Genomic DNA, 24,317 nt, shown 5'->3' with positions numbered 1-24,317 from the left:
GAAATCTTTCTAACCGAGTAACTTGCCGATATCGCGTCGAGTTTGTTCGCGAGAACTAAACCCGCCTGTGGTTCCCTGATTGCGCATCTAGCTCATCTATATTTCCTCGAACCTCTTAACAGCTCCCCGGCTTTGTGTCAGATTAGTCTGTGCTATTTTCCAACCTCCTAGCAGCCGCTCGATTTTGCATCGCCTGCACTGCCTTTCTCAGTGACTCCTCGATTTCGTATCGAGTTCGTTTACGCAACCTTCTGCGGCTGCTTCTGATCTCGCGCCAGCTTCGTTCGTAAGTGACTGCACCCTACGAGCTCTCTGATTACGCATCAGGTTCGGCCTGGCAAATAGCAATCCTAGCGGTTCCCTGATCTCGGATCGCCCCTTCTCGTGTTCGTCCGCACACCTGCTAACACTCTGCTACCATATTCCGTAAAACACTGCTCCAAGTCCCAGCTCGCAACTCTGAGCATATTAACACATTCGCAGCCGACGGTTCTGACACGGAGCCTCAGTTGGGTGCCGCCTACAATTTCCATAAGTTTACAGCTGATTACCGCAAGGTTCTGCTGTTAAAGTGGCAGTGAACTTAAAAGTTTCCCCTTACTTGGTCATATTTATTACGACTTATTTTGACCGCTAAGCTCCCGTTGAGAAAAAGACCGCTTCTTTCAGGCAGCCGTGGTAACTGCAAACTATCTGTCTCTTATTTTATCTTCCGCATTCAATTCTTTTGGGCCCGTGGTCAGAAAGGTGTAGATGAGTTTCTCGTTTCATTCACTGGCTGTGTGTACGTAACGTTGTATTGTAATAAAAAGCATACTGAAGCTACACAACGTATTGTGTGGCAAATTAAACACAATAAATGATTAAATTACATTTTTTGATCGACTACACAGGACATTGACTGTAATTGAAATGTGAAATTGTATTATAAAATTATTCCAATTCCTATTGTCTAACAATTTATTTTCCGGCAAACAGTATACTCAAAACCGCAAAATATGATAACCTAGCAGCCACCAAAACGAATTTTCGAAGTAACTACACATTGATACAACGAATACATGTCAATGATGAACAGAAACAAAATTTAAAATGACATGAGCGAATGTGTTAACTGTTGTTTTTTTGAACTTTTAAACAGAAAGGGACAAGAAGATTTTTATATTAATCCCATTAATTATTAAGATATATATTCCCATTATAAATAAATGGATCATTCAGAAGTCACAGTGAATTATTCCATTTTTTACTTCAATTTTTTAAATTTTAATGTCAGAAGAGACGACTGAAGCTTAACCACTGGAAACCAAATGAATTATCTTAATGAAAGAATAGTTGGAGGATTTGACTTCTGCGTGACTTAAAGGTGATTATTTCATTTGTTATACTTTTACAATTAGAACAAGTAGCCTACCACATATCCAATCAGGTCCTCATTTGTTGTTTCCGAAGACTTTCTTCTGAGCAATGTGTACTATTTAACAGCAATTTACAGCAGTAATAATGTTGGAAGTCGGAAATATGTCGCTTCGATTTAACAAAAATAGAATTTCGAACCTGATTTACGTTATTCGTTCGTTCGAAGAAGAAACAAATTCGTTTTGCGAGAAAATTTTGGTTGAGGAGAAAATATCCAATAGCAACAAGAAGAAACAACGATTTTGAATACATCGAATGCTGCAAAATCGTCAGAAGGAAAGGGAATTATTTATCTTCTACCGTCGTCTGGTTGGTCATCTGGTGATGATGATTTAAAATTTTATAGATATTGATATTTGTCATTGTTGTAGCATATTAGCGATGTGAATATTTGAACTAACGGATTTTTTTAAATAAGATTTACTTAATTTTTGTGAACAAACGATGGTATTGGGTACCAAAAATTCTAGGGGACCCCATGAACTGTTCTTTAAAACAAACATGTCGGCATTTATCGATTAGTCACAACTTTACATACATGTAAAGATAAATTGAATTCTGATTTATATGCTGTAAGACATAAATTAATCTTTTTTAAGATTCATAAATTGTAAACATTTTTGAACTCTATAAATCGTTATTATTAAAATATATTTGTATATATCGGTAAATTTACTATAAAATTGTAGATTCTACAAGATGACTGTAGATTCTATTCCATTTATTTATTACTTATTTCGCGCATGACGTAAACGAATACTTGTAGGGATTTTATCCAAAACAGTTTCCTTGTAATTAATTTGTTTATCATCTTAAGGGATTTTACACCATAATCATACGATTTTATAAGTATCTTAAGAGGAAAATTTAAAAGGGTTCGCTTATCAAAAAGGACGATGAGCCTTGACGTTTCTACAATTGCATTTAAATATTTTTCTGACAGACCTGAGGGATCTTCTAAAGAAGAAGATTATCATCGCATTATAATTGTTCCCGTACATAATTCTTTTGCAGAAATTTTTATAATTTTACAAATTATACCTTGTCCTGCTTACATGGCAGAAAATATTCCTATTTCTTCTAAAGCCAAGCGAAGATTGATTTACAAGTATTTAAGTATAACTTTTCTTGTAAAAGAATGTAATTTAATACTTCTTTAATAAAATTCATAGTCTTCCTTTCATATTTCGTTTCCTTCTTTCTTTCCATATGTTACTGAAGCTTGATATTTTGTTTGATTCATTTTTATTTGATAAACTCTATCATCTCTTTTATCTCTTCATTCATGCAACCTGAAATTCTTCCATTTTTACTAGCTTTTTCGCTCGCTCGCTTATTTCGTTTCTTCTGCCACTTCGTTTCTCTGATTTCCTCGTCTATTCGTGTGCCTCCTCTTCCATATATGATGCAGAGAGGTGCATTACCGTGCTCGTATCGTCTGGATCTCCATCTGCTTAGCTGTGGAATCCGCTTTACCTTCTCAGACAGAGAAGTGGTACTGTCTACCTACCGATAGATCAGAAAAAGCGAAGCAGAGGAAAGAGAAGAGAGGAATATACAGCAAGAGAGATAAAGAAGGCCGATAAGAGACAAAGAAAGAATCTGCACGAGCAGTAACTTTTACCTTTTCATGAAAAGTTGAATAGTATTAACTTCTTAGGCTTAATGTTCGTTAAATTCGAAATAAATTTTTAAGGCCGCTTTGAATTATAGCAGAGCCTCCCTTGACAATAGAATTTTCGCATAATAAAACAATCACTTTTCTCATACGAAAAGGTGGTAAAAGACGTCGTCTATCTTTGGCCTTTTGATTTTTCAACTGAATTTGTTACCAAAATATAGTACGTTCCGATGTGCGGACATTTATAATGGTCGAATGATTCAGAAAATTTTTCTCGAGAGTTTTGCTGACTGCTGACTTGAACTTGGATTTTCATGATTCAAAATGTCTGATTCAATGAAATGTACGGTATGGTCAAAACATTTACGTACTAACTCTTATCCTTTTTATCTCATTTACTGTTACAATATTAGCATTGAATACATGTGCCCCATGATATTAAAGATATGTGAAGAACCGAAGACGTGTCATAACGTGGCTTCAGCAACCAACAGTTCGCCACTTTTTCTCAGTCCGTCCTAATGCTGACTCTGTCCTTTTTACTATCTTCATCCCCTTTTAATTCAAATTTCAAAAACATTTGGTACCAAGTTCTTTCCATCAAACGTAAAAGAAACAAAATTCAAATCGTAATTCGACAATTATTGTACGTATTAGAATAACATATATATTTGAACGAATTGACAAATATTGAGTTAGATTTTCATTGTCACTTTTGAAAATCTGAGTTTAAATTAAATATCGGCAGTCAACCATACCCCTGAGAAAAAGCTTTGTGAATTATTCGACCAACATAAAGGTCCACACACCGACTGGCGCGTTAATAAGTGTGGGCGTGTTTGACCCCTTATATCTCAGAAATTAATTGTCGATTCAACTTGAAAATTTGCCGTGATTGATGCCTCATCATCAGCTATTATTCGATATCAAATTCAATTCCTAAATCGACAGATGAAAAATGGACAAAAAGCTCTTCTTTCATTTTTCATAACTTTTTCATAACATAATTTTTCCAACATAAAAACCTACATAGATGGATACTTTACATCCTTTAGGTACTCGATACCTAACCTTCTTTCGACTGCCACGAATATTTCGACGTGAGACCTCTCCATTATCACTTTCTATTTGTGTAATATCGTCATTGTTATCATCTTTACTGCAATGAAACCATTTCATTACATCGGTATAATTAAGCTTTTTCTACCAGCGCCAGCGTATAAGGAATCTGCGTGCTTAAGGTAATTTTCAGTATCATATTTTCGTTTTTTAACGTCTGTTATTGTGGCTTTTCCAACACTATGTACTTTTGCTAATTCTGGTGCACTTACACCAATTTCAAGCTTTTTGATTATGTTGTATTTTTTTCGATAGTTAGAACAGTATTAGTTTCGTACTAAATTCTTTTAATCAGGATTCAGTCAATCGAATGAAGAGGACAATACATTGTATATGAACATTAATGAAATATATACATATTTTTAACAAAAAAAGCCATCCGTTACTAGGAAATATTATATTCGAATATTAAGGTATTCGGAAATGGGTCAGGGTAAGGAGGGCTCCTCTATATATAACACAGTAACAAAGTGACTTTTGTAATTTTTCTAAATAATACTTTTAAATAATATTGCCCAAAATTCTAATTAAGCTGATAATTTATCCAAGATAATTAATCCAAGATTGGTATACTATAATTTTTATTATAAATATACTGTAAGCTTTTGCATAATTGTAAAGTATTCGATTATCATTAATCTATTGTTAATATTCATTATAACATGCATGATAGCAATGTATTATAGAAAGTTGGATCATTCAATGTAAATTGACGTCTATTGGCGGTACTAATTGAAAATTTATTTATTTATTTTATGTATACAATTTTATGAGGAAGATGTATTATTTTATATCCTATATGATTACAAAATTATGAATTTTTGTATAAATTATTTCGATGAAATTGACGAGTTCTCGCATAACAAGCATTGTTTTTTTCGGGGCTTACAATTAGCATTTATCATAAATAAACATTGACATCAAATACATACATCTATACTTATCTTATATCGCTAAATAATTATTTACTTAAGAATAAGTATTTAAGTGCGCCTCTTAATTTTACTAGAGTCAAGGAAGAACGAGCATTCGCTTGGGTAATTTAAACGCATCGTAAGAAATTTATATTTCGATAACAACTACATTAATTAAATTAAAATAATCATGATCGAAAATACTTCAGCCACAAAATTCTTTTTCACGTGTAATTAAAATAATTTTATATATAGAGCAAAGAAATTAGATTACAATACTTTTGCTTATTTTTAAATTTCAATAAAAAGTGTTTAATCAGGTTTTATCTGGTATAATTATATATTAAATATCTTATGTTTACGACAGACCGCCGAGTTCAATAAATTTATACTTTTATTTGTATTATTGAGGAAATCGATTAAACTATTGACCTGGGACAGAGAACGATCTATTACTGAAATGATCCTGCCAAGTATGATCTTCAACTTATACCAAAAAGTATAAATATAATGAATACGATAAAATGAAGAAACGGTACGACTATAAACAGTACAAGATTTTAGAGTTAGGGAGTACTGTAAGCAGACAGTTTGAGCCCAACTTTTTTCATACTAACAATTTACGATATAGAGGAATACTTGGAACGAAACGGGCAGAAGAAACTAACAGAAGAAATGGAGCTGTTATTATTCGCAGACGATGTGACAATCCTAGGAAGTAACCCAGCAAATCTTCAAGACGAAGCAAGCACATAATGCAAAGATACTACTTTGAAAACGATCTGAAAGTTAACGCCGACGAAACTAATGCTGCGCAAGAAAGCTAAGAGGAAAACAGCGAGGACAAAAATAATATACAATGGAAATAATATACTGGATAACGAAAGAGGTTCAAGAATGTACACATCTGGGAGTTCTCTTTGCCCAAAAAGGATTGTTTAACGAAATGGCAAAGTTCTTCGTAACTAAGCAACAGTAGCGTCGGATACGATTTGAAAATCGCCAATAATTACAAGATCTAACGAATATCCTTCGCCAGGGAAGCTATTTGACGCCATAGTTAAAACAATAGTAATGTACAGTATGTGCATCTGAAGTGATATGTAAATCTTGTACCATCAGGCAACGCGACCCACCGGTGATTCACGTCATTTACGTTTCCAATTTTAATTTATAAAAATGTAATTTAAAGAAAATTACAGTAAAATGCAAATGTTATTGGAGAAGGCTAAACAATGAGATGTAGTGTTGACTTGTAAAAATGGTCTTATTTATTTACATTTCTCTGAAATTCTGAAGAAAAATCTCCACAAATGATACTTTCATGCGTTCTGAAGGAGATCCCACGGAATCAGAGATAGTCTGATTGAAGATGGTTTAAACAAAAAGAAAGAAAGTACTTTTAAAGAACTACTAACTTCAAAATATATATGCAATTTAGCGCCTCAGGAAAAATGGGAAAAGAAAGACGATTAAGACATATATGTGCAATGCATGTAATATGTAAGAAGATATAATTTTTCAAGCAGAACGTAGTTAAACGTGAGATTATTCGAAAAATTTGATTATCCGATTATCCTGAATACAATTAATTCGGATAATCGAGCTTCTACCTGGATTACAAAATATTACTTAGAAAATATTACTTTCAAAATATTAAAATAAAACGAATTAATGCACAGATAAGGCTAACTTATTGCTAGGAAACTAGGCTGGCTAGCGGTAACTGAAAAGGATTTTAAGTACACAATAGACGAAAGCACGGAATGTAGAACTTGCGACAGGAAAGAGATGGAAACTAGAAGTTATGTTGTAACTAAATGTCGTACATTACAAAGAACTATAACCAAAATGGGTTGAGAAATGACGAAATGACACGGATCCACCATGAAACCAAGATCCTTCTGCTTAGGCGACTAGAAAGAAGACGAAAGGCGAGAAACGCAAAAAGTATACTGTTATTGTATACTAATTAACAGAAAACTGGAGCACATACGAACAAACTAAACTAACTAAATTACCTGAGGTACACACTGGCACCACAAGTATACACTAAACATCGTACATACATATAAGTTATAGAGCATGATCAAATCTTTGATGAAGCACCAATTATACGCTACATAAGGGAGCAGGTAATAAAAACCAAATAATGTATATTCTATTAATACAAATTATAAAATAAGTAGAAACAGGCGAGGAATGGAGTAAAATAAATAATAATAAAACAATTTATGTTATGAAACAATTAATGTTTCAAACCATATGTACTATTTAATGATTTATTTTATAAATGTTTGTTCCGTACAGTTTTTCAACGACGACAGGTATATTTGTTACATTTTTGACCAATCGAGCATCGGAATAAAGTGCAATATTCCACGCACCGATCGATTTTTCGAAAATTATTTCACGCAAGCGTTGCCCACCGCCTAAAGGCGGCCGGATATTAATCTAGCTCAACCTATAACCCATTGATTTTTATTTTTTGTTTGCGCGATATTATAGATGGCTCGCTCTCTCATTTATAAGTTAAGTTTGGAATCGGTTATATCAAACTGCGGCTGCCGACTTTAGAATAAAATGCATTCATAACCTAAATTTAACTGGAGATTTTTTACAAGTAGTTTGGAAACCAAGGCCGAGCAGCTGTTAAATTTACTGGAAAAAATTGTTCAGAATATTGAACTCGACAACATGGTTCAAAATCGTCGAAATACCCCAATATCTTTATTTGCAACTACAGAGGGTATATGTATGTAAACAGGGAGAAATACAAAATTTTCGTGTCACTTCAATATAATACGATAGTACAGATATTAATTTCAATTGATTTTTCAAATGGATAATATTTGAAACTATATAAGATTTTTGCGATCATATAAATTGCGGAAATGTTTTTTCTTCAATTATATTATATATTATTAATAAGATAATTCTTAAAAGTAATTGATTTTAATATTTCACAATAAATTTTTAGTATTTTGCTGATCCACCTGCCTTTTTAATAACTTCTGCACATCTACATGCTGTGGGCTCTGTTCATCTTACACTGCGACTTATTAATATTCTTTCTACGCTTCTTTCATAATGTTAAATTTGAGTTTTTTCTCTTCACTGTTTTTCACGTCATTCCATAATCCCTCAATAGGGTTTAGACCCGACGACAGCTGATCATTGCTTAGCGTTAACGTTGTGGGTATGTTCAGCATCATAGTCTGCTTGAAAAATCGAATCCTGAGCTAAATTATCATTCGTATAAGGCAGTAAATAGTCGTCTAAAATATCGACATAAACATGTTGAGTCACGATCAATGCGACAAATTGGGCCAGGTTCGTTTACGATCATTCCTCCAAATCATTACCAAGTTGCATCCTTCGATGCTAAATTTTATACACTTATCGTTAAATTCATGTGCAATTCGTCAACGAACATACGATTTTCCATCAGAATCGAAATAATTAAATTTTTATTCATCGGAATAAATAACTTTTGACCATTGTCCTCTCGACCAGTCGATATGAATTTTCTCTATTTATGGAATTTCTCTATTTATATGTTCGCTACTGTGTATTAAACAATGAAGGATATAAATGAAATGTTATTCGTGCTCGGCTAAAAACGTAGGAGGACATGTAACTGTAAATTGCAAATATTTGAAAAAAATTCGGCAGTAAGCGGCGAATTCTTCAAGAAACGTGGAATCGCGACAAAATCTTGTTCGATGTTGCTCCAGCAGAGACCATCGGTCTGTTTCTGTGTCATTTTATTTCCAAGAAGTAGCTTGTAAAACCACATTTATGTTCTCTGTTCATTTTCCTTTCTCCTGCTTTGGAATTTCAGATATTTTTCTGTGGGAAAAAGAAGAACAAAAGTCCAACGAATATTTTCGAATCTAATTTGAGTTGCAAAAACATTGAAGCCATAGATAATAATGTAATAAAATAATAATCATAGATACTGGACGATAAACACGTGGAAACGTTTTAGCAACTAAGTGATTACATTGCCACCTAATGATAAAATCTGAAATAGATATATAGATATAGAATAGCAATAGATAATAATTATTATATAATTGGTATATAATGTATGAAGAAAATTGCAAAATTATGCCTGGTGATTACACTTGACAGACTAGATATAGTATACATAATTATTTGCTTACCAGAGAAGCAAAATATCAGCTGTAGAAAATATCTTTTAATATTCGGAATACCAACATATACGTTTGACGTATCGGGACGTGTAAAAGCTAGAAAAAAAATTATGGCTCCAAAATGTGTTACACAGAATTGTTACAGTAGCGGACAAAAGTTTAAGACGAAATAGAAGAAATAAATAATTGATTTACTTTCCATAAAAAATATAAATACAGTGTTCTACTTTTGGTATTAACTAATTAGACATTTGTTTGTACACGTACAAAAAAATTTCATTTTGATATTTTGCCCAGTAATTAAGTTATAAAAAAAGGAACGAAATCTGTATAGTATTTCGTCGGTCAAAAGTTGAAGACTACACAAAAAATATTAATTTTTGGAAAGAAAATATACACAATTTTTGTTTAAATTCAATATTTTGTTCAATATCCGTTATTTCTTATCACTTGGGTACATCTTCTTGGCATAGAATCTATTAATTTTTTACATTGATCTACCGTAATATTACTTTAAGCTGTTTCAACTGTAGAATAAAGTTCATTAAAATTTTTCGGTTTATAACCTTGTACTGTCCTTTTTATGATGCTCCACAAATTCTCGATTGGATTAATGTCTGGTGATTGCGACGGCCACGACAGCACGGTAATATATTCTTCTTCAAAAAACTGTTTCACAACCCCAGCCGTGTGTTTCGGATCACTATCATTTTGAAAAATGAAATCACCATTCATATTGTTGCGTGCAAAAGGCAACATTGTGTTCATGAGTATGTTCATGTATTGAAAACAGTCCATAATTCCATTAATACGACATATCGGACCAGAGCCGCTTCGAGAAAAACACGCCCACACCATAACGTTTCTACCAGCATGTTTGAGAGTTTTTAAATCGCACTGTGTTTTCAAACTTTTGCCAATTCGACGTCTAACATATCGTATCACGTCAGAAGAGACGCGATTGAATTTCGATTCGTCTGAAAACAATATCTACAATCTTCACTTGTCCAATGCTTATGAGCTTTAGCAAATGCTAGTCGTCTTTTTCGATTACTAGAACTCAGCAGTGGTTTCTTTTGGGGTTTTCGTCCTTTCGAGTTAAAGTCTTCTAATCTTCTCCTAACAGTTCTAACACTAATTTGTGTATCGTTATTATAGTTTATCTCCGCAGCAATATTATTTGCACTACGAAAACGATCCTTTTCGCTCAATCGATGAATCCAGTGATCCATTTTCGGCATTGTTTTCTGTGGTCTTCCGTTTTACGGTTGATCGAAATACATACCTGCCTTTAAAAATTTATACCAAGCTTGCTTACAAGCCGTTTCTCACCTGTTCGCTATATTTGCTATTTCGGTGAAGATTTCACTTTGCTTCCGCAGCCTTACGACTTGTTCCCTTTCGTTTTCAAGTAAATTCTTTGATTTACCCATAATCTGTTCCTACCTAAACGAATTTTAAGCAATAAAAGGTATACTAAACAACGATTTTGACATTCCAGAATCAAAATGTTCAAAACCTGTACTCATACGCACGTTTTACACAGAACGTCTTAAACTAATGTCTATTGTTTACAAGTACTAAGCGGTAACTAACAGTTGTAACTCCTACATTGTTTGTATTTAACAACTGGCGGTCTGAGATTACGAAGGTCAAACATACAGCTATGTTATTCCAACGAAACAAACCAAATAGAAGAACAATATGCGTATAAAATGTTTGTAATCCGGTTTACAAATCATCGTCATAAACTTTTGTCCGTTACTGTATATTCATTTGTTTATTCAAATAAAAGTGAATACTCTTGATAGATACTATATGCCGACCGATACTGCTCGATTCTCCCATGTACAAGAAGCTTGTGTGTGGCAATTATTTATGCACTTTTCTAGTGTGAAAAATAAGTACGACAACGTGATTTAAGTCAGGTTCCGAAAGTTGAATATAGTTATTATGTAAAATAATTTATTACGGTAATCGTTCGATTATTATTATAAGAATCGAGATAAATGGTACAATGGTATACAATTAGAGAAAATGAAGATAAAAATAATTTTATAAGGGCAAAGCTTTTCCAACATATCGACATTGGTAAACAAAAGTCGAAATAGCAATGGAAATTTATTAAATTAAAGAATCTTGATAACTACGACTACTTCGGTTTGTTTCAACTTGGTTGACATTGTGTTCACACTTACGTCGTTCGACCAAAAGTTGTCTAATGTAAACGGAGTCAGTGATCGTGGTTTAAGTCATCGTAGGATTGTGGGCAGTTATTTGAACATTTTGCACATTTGGCGAGATTACACTATTATTTCAAATATTTCCGAGAACATATCTATTTTCTGTCGTAGATAACAATACTTGAAAAAAGATATGCATCAATAAATTGTCCGCGGTTTAATGTAATTTAGTTCTTAGCAGTTACTTGAAGACGATACGATAAAATAAATCCTAGTTTAAATAAAAGATTCTATTCGGTATCAATCTTGTAGGTGTTACTGGTATCGCTAACATTATATCTCTAAATGAAATAACATTTCGTTCACAACATTCGAGGAAATGATGAGCGACTTAGATCTTTGCGAATATATTTCTTGCTCATTTATTCATAATTGAGCGATTCAGTCGTCTTTGTGATTATATGGTACTTATATTTTAGCGCGAAAAATAAAAGTAAAAAAATAAAATTGCTATAGACAGGTTAATCGCTATATTATTTCGATAATATAGATACAAAGATGCAAGATATCATAACACAGAGTAGAACATCCAACTATTCCGTTTATCGTTAACTCCCTTCCAGTAGTTACACGCGAATATGCGAGACGACGACTATCAACATCGATCCAAGTTTGGATAGAACTGCTGTAAGAGCATCGTGTTTCATTGGAATTTCAGATATACTACACATAGGAAACGTACAATTTCGAATAAAGGAATAACAATACCATAACAATAGGGAAGTTACTCTTCGTAATCGCAATTGGTTGCCAAGCAGTACGTATGAGAACTGGCAATGTTGGGCAAATTTTTATTTACCTATTAAACAATAAATAAGAAATCAAAATAATATTTTAGCTGCGAATAAAAATTAAACTTTGTTATTTAAATAAAGGTCGTTTAAACGATGCCCAAAATTATTTATTTCTCATCTCTTATTTGCGACTGGAATAGTCTTTTTTATTTGGATTTGGATTTTATTATTTGGAAAGCAAATGACAATGTGCAATTTTTTTTAACATATCTCCATTGATTCGAAGTTGTAGAATCACCTCCCAAAGTTACGACAAATAATTTTTTGACATTCTGTGTAATGTGCATATATCGAAATAAATTATTTGAAAAATTAATACAGCAGGATCTCGAATATTAATTGTATTCAGAATGATTGGATACTCGAACTTGCGTTTTACTATGTTTTAGTCATTTTTCTCCCAATATTTCTAAATTGTTAAATTGCATAACTTTTGCACAGTTAGTAGCTCTTTAAAAGTCCTTTCAGTTAATTAATTTATTGTTATTCTCTATATTGTAAACAATTAAAGCGCGGTACGTATAATCTTGTAAAAATATATAAACACCACAATTACTATTTACATAAGAATTAACTGAATATTAAGTTCTTTGTCTGATTTATTCGTAGCTCTGTAATTAAAACCAAGCTGCGCTAATACTTTTGTTCGTGACTATGTATACAAATCACTCAGCCCTTTGTATTGCGCTGATTTATCACAAAATAACTATCCACGATACGTCATTTTTAAATAAATTTAATAAATTGATTCAAATATAGCTTTTTAGTAGTAAATTTATCGATTAAAACTTCCGATTACATACCTTCTCCTACAAACTACGTTAACTACGTTATCTGTTACACTAACTTATATTGCCTTATTCTACCTTATTCTATTTTAAACTAACTTAAACCTAAGCTGTTCGCCTCAGTACAATTATATACAAATTATACACGGACGGCTTCTAACAGCTATCCATCTACAGCTTTATGGTATTTTATATATAGCATTCTTCGAATGTGGAGAAATTCTTATCCTTTTAAAGAATATGAATTTAATTCCCTGATATATACAGGTATATAGCTACTTGAACGACAAGAAATATAATTTAATAAAAATATAATTGTTAATATACGATTTAATACGATTTAATAAAATAGTATAGTCTTTTAAATACAGGTATTTGTCGCCATATTCGTATATTTATCTTCTGATTTAATATTTGATATCCTGTATCTTTTAAAATATATGAAACTTCAACGGCAAATTAATAATAAGATCCCCCATGTTTCATAGTGACTTTACCTTTTAATACAATTTTAGACTTTTAGAAAAATATAGCTTATGGTGTAAAATGGAAATTTATAAAGAAACATACATATAAAATCAAAATAATGAAATATCTCTGACTTCGCGTATGATTTGTAGGCTTTAAGCTTATTTTCTAAACTTGCGTTGAATTATCAGCAACATAACGAATATATTTTTATGTGAATTCTTCAGTGTAGTTTATAAAATAAATGAGTAGAAACACTGCTTAGGGGACCCACCTCCAATGATCTTGACTTTGATATATGTTGTCCAAGTTACTCTCCTGAATGGGCAAGGTGACCGTCCCTTCAAAACTTTTAGTCGTGGCTTGGTAGTTTTAAGTGCAAGGTAAAAATGCTGTAATTGTTTTATTTCACATGGATTGGGGTTAAAGTTAGGATTAGGGTTGACGAGGTAAAAATGACTAAACCAAATCGAAACTCGATTATAATTTTTTTTGAATTTATTCACATTAATGTTTCTGCTGAATATTTTTCGACTTGCTTCTGTATTTTTCCCGCAATTCTTCGGATTCTTCAAATATTCAAATATTCAAATATTCAAAGATTCAAAGATTCAAATATTCAAAGATTCAAATATTCAAATATTCAAGGATTCAAAGATTCGAAGATTCAAAGATTCAAATATTCAAAGATTCAAATATTCAAGGATTCAAAGATTCGAAGATTCAAAGATTCAAAGATTCAAAGATTCAAAGATTCAAAGATTCAAATATTCAAAGATTCAAGAATTTCACGTTTCTTTCTCTGATACGGAAGAGGCTTGGGTTAATTAAATTTAACCCAAATAAAAGCAGAATGATAAGTGTAGGAATATTTGTGCTCAACATGTGTAGCAACATTGACTGCTTATATAAGTGGTCAGAGTCGGAAAAATACGCTCTACAAACAAGGAGAGATGGCTGAATATTCTAAAGATCATTCAAGAAGGTGATCTTGATGTATGTTGTCTAAGTCATTGAAACTAAGTCAAGAAACTTGAAAGAGAAATTTTTTATTATTTCAAAAATCGGAGTGCCAAATTCTATCTCGTAGTAATTTTACATGTGGTATGAGTAACGCTTAAGAATAATAAGTCTACCTATTTCAGCTTCATGGGCAAACCGCGTAATACTACAGCGCAAGTGGCACACAGGTTACGTAATTTTATATTTCAGATAGCTACGTATGACAAAGCACTGTTTCAAAGAGGAAAAGGATATTATGGAGAAGTATACATACCTTTGTGTCAAGATTTTTGATCACCTATTATTTTCACGCATCATTGAACATTGTACGTGCCTGTGATGCATGTATTATTTTGAAACATAGTAGAACGATAGGATTTTTGCAATCTGAGTTGGCATTTGCAGACTATGCTGTTAATATTTATCGATAAATTGGATCCAACTTCTACATGTATGAAAAGTACAAAGTACGTTTGAGATATAAATACATGTACACGCTTTGACGAAATACAAATTATTTATTATTGCAAACGTTATAGAGAACGATGAGAAATAATTATTTAATTAACACAAAATGACAACACCTTTAAAAAATTGATATTTTTTGAAGCTGTATTTCGTACTTTTAGGATAATGAATATTTTATGAAATGCGCTACGAGAACACTTGTCTCGTGGATTTCATGTTGGCAAAAATATTGGAACGTATCTACGATTTCTATGCAAATACGCGTTTTATCGTACGATGCAAGAAAATCCGAGCGGAGAAACGATGACATCCCGAAACAATAGGTGAAAATGCAAGATTGCTCAAAACTGCGCGGACAAAGAGCAAGGCGATGAAAAAGGGTGAAAAACAAGTAGAAAAATGAAGGAACGGAACAAAGAATATGCGAGCGAGGAAAGAAATCAGGGAACGTCCAAAAGTAAGCACGACTGGTGAAAGGAGAATAACATAAGAATAAAGTTCAATGAAGAGGAAAGAAAAGGAAGAAAAATCGAGTGTCGCTATGATTGTCTGTAAAGACGAAGAGAGATAAAAAGATGCAGTACTTTTAAATGCGTTAGAAGTGCGTGGTAAATATATACAGTGTGTTCGTTTTATCTGTACACGGTTAAATATCTCCGAAAATATACGAAATAGGAAAAAAGTGATCCAGATAAAAGCATATCGTGCTGGCATTTATATGACCTTGAAATGCCCTATGAACATTACCTTCAAGTTTTTAAATATATCTCTATACTTTTTCTTATATATTTTCGTATCCGAAGTCAAGGCGTCAATGCGTATGAGTCTTACACAAAAGAATTTCGAGATACGAAACGACAAAATTGTCTGTCATGCCGTGTCGTCGGCATTTTACCTAATGCACACCGCAAACAAGTTGCCCGATTGGACTTTGCAAATCTACTAAAAAGGGCCGATTTTACGCGTGTAATGTAATGTAATGCAAAATAACCATGAGTGAGTAGGATTCGCGGAAATTACGACAACAATGTTCCAAAACGTTGAAAAATAGTTTTCGAAAGGAATAGAGAAGCGTACTTGTTCGGAAGCAAACACATTGAAGGGAAAGCCGGAGGATAAAGGGTCGCATTAACGCGAATCTCGCTCACTCGTGGATCATCATGCTGCGCTGTTTTGCACGAAATTACATTCCACACATAAACTCGCAACTTTTTGACGTCACTTTTTTGATGTACAACGCGCGACCGAACAACCTTCTCACAATGTACATTGAGTTACGCTAATGCCGGCAACATGACAGATTTGTCGTTTCGCGTTTCCAAATGCTTTGACATCAGCCAAAAGAATACGCGATGAATAATATAAAGATCCGTTTAAAAGTCCAAACCTAATGTTCACAAGACTTTTCAGAACCGTTGCAAGGTCATAGAAATACCAGCATATGCTACAATCTTTATCTGAATCATCTTTTCGTATTTTGTATATTCTTCGAGATACTTAGTTGTATATAGACAAAACGAACACACTGTATGCATATACGCAAGGAGCAACGGAAAAAAAATAAATCAATTTCTAACGAATCTGCTACATTCACATTGCTGTAGATGCACGGTTCGTTAATAACATACTAATGGATGAACATTAATTAATCAGCGCGTAGTATACGATGGAATTAACTGTTACTCCATAGAATCACGATTAAGGTTAATTCCGAATACAGAGTCATCCACTTAACTCAGAACCGGCGCGCGCGAGAACGGAAAATAGCCATGCTATTCACATGTACGTTTACTACACGATTATACATCGACACTGCCATCCAGGAGCAGTCGCTAGAACTGGCGTTGTGCAGGTCATAAACGAGAACACGGTACGATTTTGATCGCTGCTGCAAGACGCTTACCTGAAAAGTAATTCACTAACAACTATCGCCTTTTTCTACTTTCTTCGGTATCTTTTACTCTTAATCTTTTAGGTACAGCTAAATTTTGTGCAGAATTGTTTCTCTTTAGTTTGACGCGAATTACGCGTACACGATACGGCATTGCAATGTGTGACGGATAATGCTGTTCTCTACGCGAGCACATTGCAATGAAGTTTTTGATAATTAAAATTATAATTTTTCTTAAAAATACGATGCATATACTTTAACTTTAATAATTTACTTTAATAATTAATCATACAATTATGTGTGATATATTTTAAAGCACGGTGCAACACATAGACCCACGTCACAATTTTCACACTCTATTTTTGAAGTGACATTTTGAGGTTGAAGATTCTAAAAAATTATAAAGATATACGGATCGGTATGTTAAAAAGAGCATCTAATGGCATAATTATTTTAACGAAAAGCAACAACTGATACCTGACACTGGCGTATCAGAAACAAAGACTATATATTTTGTCTGTGCATCGTTAACGCTGTTGTAAAACATTGTGCGAATCGAGACAAATGAAAAAGATCATGTAGTTCAAACGGCGAGCGAATGAGTCAGTAGAGTAAGCCACTATAGTGGCGCATCGTACCTGGGAGGTTAAGCATTTGAACATTTCCTCCCGTGTTGTAACTTAAAGTCTGTTAACGATTACTTCCGAGTGCTAAAATGAGAAATAAGGCAGCAACTGAGATACTGCATCGCTATTGCATCTCATGCATCTGTTTATCTGAACTTATTGCCAATCATTCGCTTGTTCACGTTCCACTCGCGCACACACGCTGATTGCTCGCTTTCATCTACGTTCCGGTGGGCAACCTGAACGGTTGTCTGAGGGCGAATCCAGCGTAACCTTCAGGGTAGCGGTCCTATGCGCCTTTTGACTGCTCGATTTTATAGGAATTGACTCTGATTCTGGTCCAGTCGCTTTCATTTATTGCCTTGATGGTATCTGCAATGTTAGAATGTCTGAAGTGTTCTCTATATCGTCGCTCTTCATGTACCATGGTATATCTAGTAGCATTCTTAATAATTTCGATTGTACTGTGGACAATTTTTTTTTTATAATCGTTGTAATAATTTTTTGAAATTCTACAAAATTTGCAATTCGGATAGCTCGTACGACAGTTTGACGAGCATGGGTTTCTGTGTTCTGGCAGCAACGCAAATATCAATCAAAACGGTACCAGGTAAAGGAACGAAAGAAGCGATCAGACACGACTTCTCGCAGTAGCTGATCGTTGCTAGGGCAAAGCTAATTTCCAAAAACACTATAGGCCTCATCCTGTGTCATTTAACTAAAACTGCTTGCACAAGGTTAATTCGGCGCGCGCGATACTGTCGACTCATTCAACGACGAACGCAACAGATCAGGATGCGCAACAAGTTTAAAAAGTAGAAATTAATTTAAATATTGTCATGTTCATTATAGAAATAAAATGAATTCCTTTTTATTTCAGTTTCTTCATTTTTTCCATTTCCATTTATAGAGAATAAATTTCTCTTTGCGTTATTTGCAAAACATTGCATAACTTGTCGAAACGAATCACAAGTAACACCGAGAATTGTTTCAAGCGATCGATCTGTTCCGGAAATGACACTTATCATTGTCAGATACAGCGAGTATAAAAACTTGTGTCACCGATTTATTAACTACGAGTAATCTTTTGCTAATGCTACCTGCTGCAGCAATGCATTAGTACACCATATTTCAAAGTATCTGTCCCTTTACAGGTGAGGCAGAATTTTCATAACCAACGTTTATAGACGAATGGAAATCCACGTGCCATTAATCAGTCTCGGGGGCAACATCATTTGCATGTAACGTATGTGCTAGGATTACTAGAAACTTTCTTATTGGACCATTATATCCCGCCTGCGTTTTACGGTGGAGATTGAACAAAATTTTTCGAATATTGACTTTCTGCATTAACAGATGACGCGCTCGAGTGTTTGCGCGTGATAGAGCTCCGGTATATTTTAGTCAAACTGCACTGGAATATCTTAATAGGAATTGCACTAATCGATGAATCGTTGGAGGAGGGCCGATTGCCTGTTCTGCACGCTTTCCTGACTTCAATTCTTTGGTGCTTTATTTATGCAGACGTCTCGAAACACTATTGGCAGCGTGATACTACTAAAGAACCGAATTATTGCTGCGTGTGAAGAAATTCGGAATACAGCGGGAATTTTTGATCGTCTTCGACAATCTTTGAAAGGTCGGGTATTGTTGAGGAAGGAAATTATTTTCAGCAATTTCTTTAAATAAATTTTAAACATTCCTTTAGTACTCCATCATGATCGAAACTTCTTAATATCTTGGAAAGGAAGAGTTTTCCGACCAATGTTTATATAACTTTTTTTCATCATAAATGATCTTTTATTAAATGTTCTTTATTGTATACTTACAATTACTTTTATTTATTTTATGACAATACACTCCTCGTCAAAGAGATAGCCCATATGAGCTATCTTTAATTTCTCAATGACGCGTATAACGTATAATATCAAAACATTATGAACTCAGGATATGCGGTTCGTTGAAAATAGTTAAAAATATTATGAAGTTTAGTGTGTAACAAAAAAAAAATGATTTTATTTTAAGGACGAAATGATAGCACATGTACAATAAAAAAATAATAATCAACATAAATTGTAACTAACAATAATTATAATTATTTAATATATTCCCCTTTATTTTCTATTATTTCTATTGTACGATTTGGTATCGATTTATATGGTTTCTGGATGTAATTTTGACTTAATGTATCCCATTCGCGTATATGCCGTGAAAAATGTCTGCCCAGCAATTTTCAATAATATTAAGGTCCAGGGAGCGTGCAGGCCATGGCAAAATTAGATATATTATTTTCATTAAAGTACGATTGGACCAATCTTAATGTGTGTATAGGTGCATTATCTTGTTGAAAGATGTAATCAGGTCCAGAAGTGCGTTCTGCATGATTATTTATTTGTTCTTCGATTAAATTTATGTATCGGACACTATTTATTCTCCCAACGATAAATTTGATACTTGTCTTGCCGAAATAACCGATGCCGGCTCAAACCATCACGCTGCCTCGTCCCATTTGTCGTCGAATTGCGGACATTGTCTCTTTTCTTGTGTCATGAAAATAATATTGGAACTCATCAGGACTATCCAAGTTGAATCTTTTTTCGTCTGAAAATTTTTGCCTCTTAATATCTTTACAGGATAGTAGAACTCGACGGACACTTGAAACACTGGCGCTAACATTAGATTTTTCCATTATCTGCTTCGTTGTTAACTGCGAGTTGGAAACTACACGCAAAATTGCTCGCTTATCACTATCGGATAACGATGACGCCCGACCGGTACTTTTCTTTTTGCCATAATCTTCAACATTTTTTAAGAAATTGTGTATTACTTTACGACTTCTTATTGTTACTTTCGATACTTTTGCTACTGATAACTGTTGCTGTTTTAGTTCTAGAATTTGGTTTTTTCAGACTCGTTTAATCGTTTTCCGCGTCCCATACTTACAAATTTACTGTAATACTGTAATCTTTTCTCGTTGATAGATCATGAACTACTGAGCAATTTCTAAACATATTAACACAGTGTGCTATCATTTCGACCTTAGTTTGGAATAGAGAATGGGTTAAGTTATATACTGCATAATGCGACTGTTAGTTTTCAAACAAATTTTATAAAATTATGTTGTAATGTTTCTTAAACTTGGTATAATTTGAAAGAAGAGATGGAATTTCATACATGTGTATATTCTTTCAAATCAGCAGCATATTCTCAGGTTTCAACGAAAGTCGTTGCTTCAATTGAGTTTTATCCAAGTCTTATCGGATAATTGCGTCTCGATGTGCTGTGAAGCAAAGTACTAACTGACCTGTAAATTTAGTTGTTTAACCTCGATTGCCTAACTACATTAACCTAGTTAGTAGCAGTAAAATAAACAGTAGATAAGCTCATGAGAATCACGATAAACCGTGTGATGCTGGAAAATACAATAACAGGATGCGATGATCTGATATCAACATGGTAATTGTCTAAATGTGTATCGAAGCGCAATGCATTTTGGTATTTCACGGCAACTTTTACAAGCTAACATGATTATGTTTGTTAAATAAGAAATTTAATCGTTAGATAAGATTCGTGGCATGGTCGAGGACGAGAATTAGTTTTTTAAGTAAATGTAGCATTTCTATCATCGAGTTGAAAATACTTGGATGATGTGTAATTTAAAAAAAAGTCAATTTTTATTTAAATGAGAGCCAGTTATCAATAAATCTCAATGAAATTTTTCAGAAAATGAAATGATTAAGAAATATTCGTTATTAGTTGTTTTGGTTATGAATAACTATTACGAATTTTTTTTTGCTACTAGTAACCACTCTCGACGACGAAAGTTCGATTTTGATTACTAGTAATTAATATAAATGACTGCAATATTTTCTGTTCACCCGAAACCATTATCGATGGCTCGAGTTTTATTTTGGTCATCGATAACTATTAGAAAAATTTGTTTGGTTACCAGCGACTAACATTGACGACAAAAATTTTGTCAGGTAACATTGGATTATTGTAAATTATTAATTAACATTATTACCAGACAATTAGTATTCATAGATAATATAAAAAAACTTCATTATAAAACTTATTTATTAAGCAAAAGAGCGGCATGAAAATATATAAGAAATTATTTTACTTATAAGAAAAAGTTTTATAACTAATTTTTTTATATTGTCAACGAATGTGTACTAATTATCAATGATGTTAATAGCAATTGACAATGTAACCAAACAAATTTTTTAATTTTAAATATAAAAAAACGTACAGCATTCGATTAAAAAACTGAAAGCTGACTTTGTTTCTTGAAAAAATTGCAAGTGTAAAAAAATGATATGCACTCGAGATAATATATTAATTGTAAAAAACTATAAAGTTTGTCCTCCTTTCATTTTTTTCTAATACTATTTACAAGCAAAACGCAGGCTTAAAATTGCGTGAATACCCTGCATATTGAAGCACGGAACACACAATTTATGCCATAAAGTCACATATCTTCTGATATTCGTTTTCTACTGTCACTTGTTTGTTAATTTCTGTAATATTTTTTTATTAGCCTCAAAGGTCCATGTTGAAAGCTTTCATGACATTACAAAACAAATATACTGCGAAATCATATGCCAATATACAACCGCGTGGCTGTCACGAGCTAAGCGATATGCGATAAACTTTTCTGGTTTGAACACTTGATAAAGGTTCCTGACTTAATTCGATATTTTTATAACCACTTTGGCACTCGTATGGTATAGAAAATTTGTATAACGACATCTAAGCTTGATTTTGATAATTATATAGGAAATACTTTAATAATCTTTCATCGATTTTAATAACCTTGAAATACGTTGTCACGATCATTATTCTGAAATAGTTTTCCCTACACATGTCACCGCCACTCAACCTTAGTTTCCGAGATATTCACAAAAAACTTCGATTAAACTTAGTTTCCATTATACTTCATTCTGGTATACATGTGGGCATACTTTTTCATAGTCGAATCTAAACCTAACTCGTTGGTGCTAATTATTTGTAATACAAGTAAAAGAAGGATAAATGAATGAGTTGTAGGTTGGGTCTTATTAGTATCCAACCGCCGTGGACATGACTTAATTTTTATTGGGTCGAATCGAAAGTTCGTTCCGTTTTTATCGCCAAACTGAGAGATGTATTTTCTCCTTTACGTGTACTGTTTTTAATCAGCTTGTGCACCATTTCTTTTAATGACTTTTCGCCGTCTTTGTTGTAACTTTGTTATTCCATCGGCGTAGAGTTGCTTAGTCTTCCAAGAACAAGAAACGCGCCAATTCGTTTTTTGCAATCTTCCAAAGAAGGCAAGTTCTTATTAGCTTTCCAACGAGGGGAATAAGCGATAGTCTGGGCGTGTTAGATTGACAGGATATGGTAAACGAGATAGAACATCTCATCCAAGTTATAGCAATTTTCATCGTGTGACGATTGACACGAGTGGTTTTGCATTATAATCTTAGCAAATCATGCTTGAAGTTGTACCAGGCCAACAAGAAACAAGTATGTACTACCAAAAATGTTTGCTTTACATTCTATAGTTGGTTGTTAATTAATCAACAATATCAGGTTAACCAATTAAATTCAGGTTAATAGCCATTGTTTAACTGTCTGTTCAGCCCAATATTTCATGCGATTTTGTAAGTGTATCGTAAATTCGATTATTACCATTTATTATCATCTATACATATATACTACTTTATAGTAAATATACTTTTGCGTATAACTCAAAAGCTAAAACCGTACGTGGTTATTATCATGTTACGTATGTGAACTGCTGACTCTGATTATTAGTACGTATGCGACGAACAGACAAGTAAGACATAGTGCAAAATTATTTCACGCTAGCTTAATGTTAGTCGGATGCTACTACTGTGATTCAATCCACAACTCATTCATTTTCCTTTTATATTTATACAATATTAAAAATACTTATCTCTCTCATAAATCAGCCAAGTTTAGATTGGGCTATATAAAAATGCACTCGCTCCTGAGTGAAGAGCTAAGTCGAGTGGCGGTAACATGTATAGAGAAAAGTTGTTCAGAACGATAACACTGACAAGATATTCAAGGTCGTTGAAATGGGCGAGGTATGCTTTTCCTGTACAGCTACCTCGATTTTTTTATAAAAAAAAAAGAAATGTTTTAGTAAGTTTCTTATCGATAGAGAGTTAACTAATTTTTGTTCACAATCCTTAATTTGCATGTTAATAGAAATGTCCAAAAAATTGTGGCAATCGTTGCTTTGTGTACTATGTTTAATAGGAAAAAGTAATAAGATATTTGATTTGACACTTTATACAAAAGGTGAGAAACCAGGAGGATATCGTATAAACGATTGAATATAAGATTTATTTCTTTAATTTTAAGTGATATTAGCTAGATGAGTGATTAGTATTTAGTTGGTACTTTATTTTATCAACCAATTATATTATTCTCCAAATGTTTTCTTAGCGTAGAAAGTTTCTATTGCCTCAGTAAGTTCTCTACTCTTAAGTCTGAATCTTGTGTGAAATGAAAGTTTCTATACACACAGAAAGGAAACGAGTTTAAGAACAAAATTTTACGTATCACTGGTTTGGATTTCTCAGTGGAATAAAAGTTGAGGGATTTACGTCTATTAAATCCATTCCTTAAGTGCAAATTTGTCCATGACGTTCAGTTGTCTTTTAATGGGATTGTACGACAAATATATGTGTCGTATAAAATTGTTATTTTATAAAAGCAACTAACAAATGATTGATATTATCGTTCATAATCTTTAAGATTAAACATAAAAGTACACTTTGCTGCATAATC

General features: G+C 33.1%; 2 protein-coding genes across 6 annotated transcripts in view; one reads left to right on the top strand and one right to left on the bottom strand.

Annotated features, from left to right (window-relative positions):
- The window catches only part of LOC126926078 (lachesin-like), a 549,080-nt gene that overhangs the window by 310,430 nt on the left and 214,333 nt on the right, over window positions 1-24,317 (top strand). The gene's annotated exons all lie outside the window — the stretch shown is intronic.
- LOC126926341 (piggyBac transposable element-derived protein 4-like) overlaps window positions 17,868-24,317 on the bottom strand; it is a 29,173-nt gene continuing 22,723 nt past the window's right edge. Inside the window, exon 2 of the mRNA XM_050742644.1 lies at window positions 17,868-17,977. Within this exon, the coding sequence (XP_050598601.1) occupies window positions 17,868-17,977 (110 nt within the window). The remainder of the gene's footprint in view (window positions 17,978-24,317) is intronic.

This window comes from Bombus affinis, chromosome 17 (genome assembly GCF_024516045.1).
Source record: "Bombus affinis isolate iyBomAffi1 chromosome 17, iyBomAffi1.2, whole genome shotgun sequence".
In the NCBI taxonomy this organism is placed as follows: domain Eukaryota; kingdom Metazoa; phylum Arthropoda; class Insecta; order Hymenoptera; family Apidae; genus Bombus; species Bombus affinis.
The sequence above is the reverse complement of the archived record's forward strand: the minus strand, read 5'-3'. Positions and strand labels throughout refer to the sequence as shown.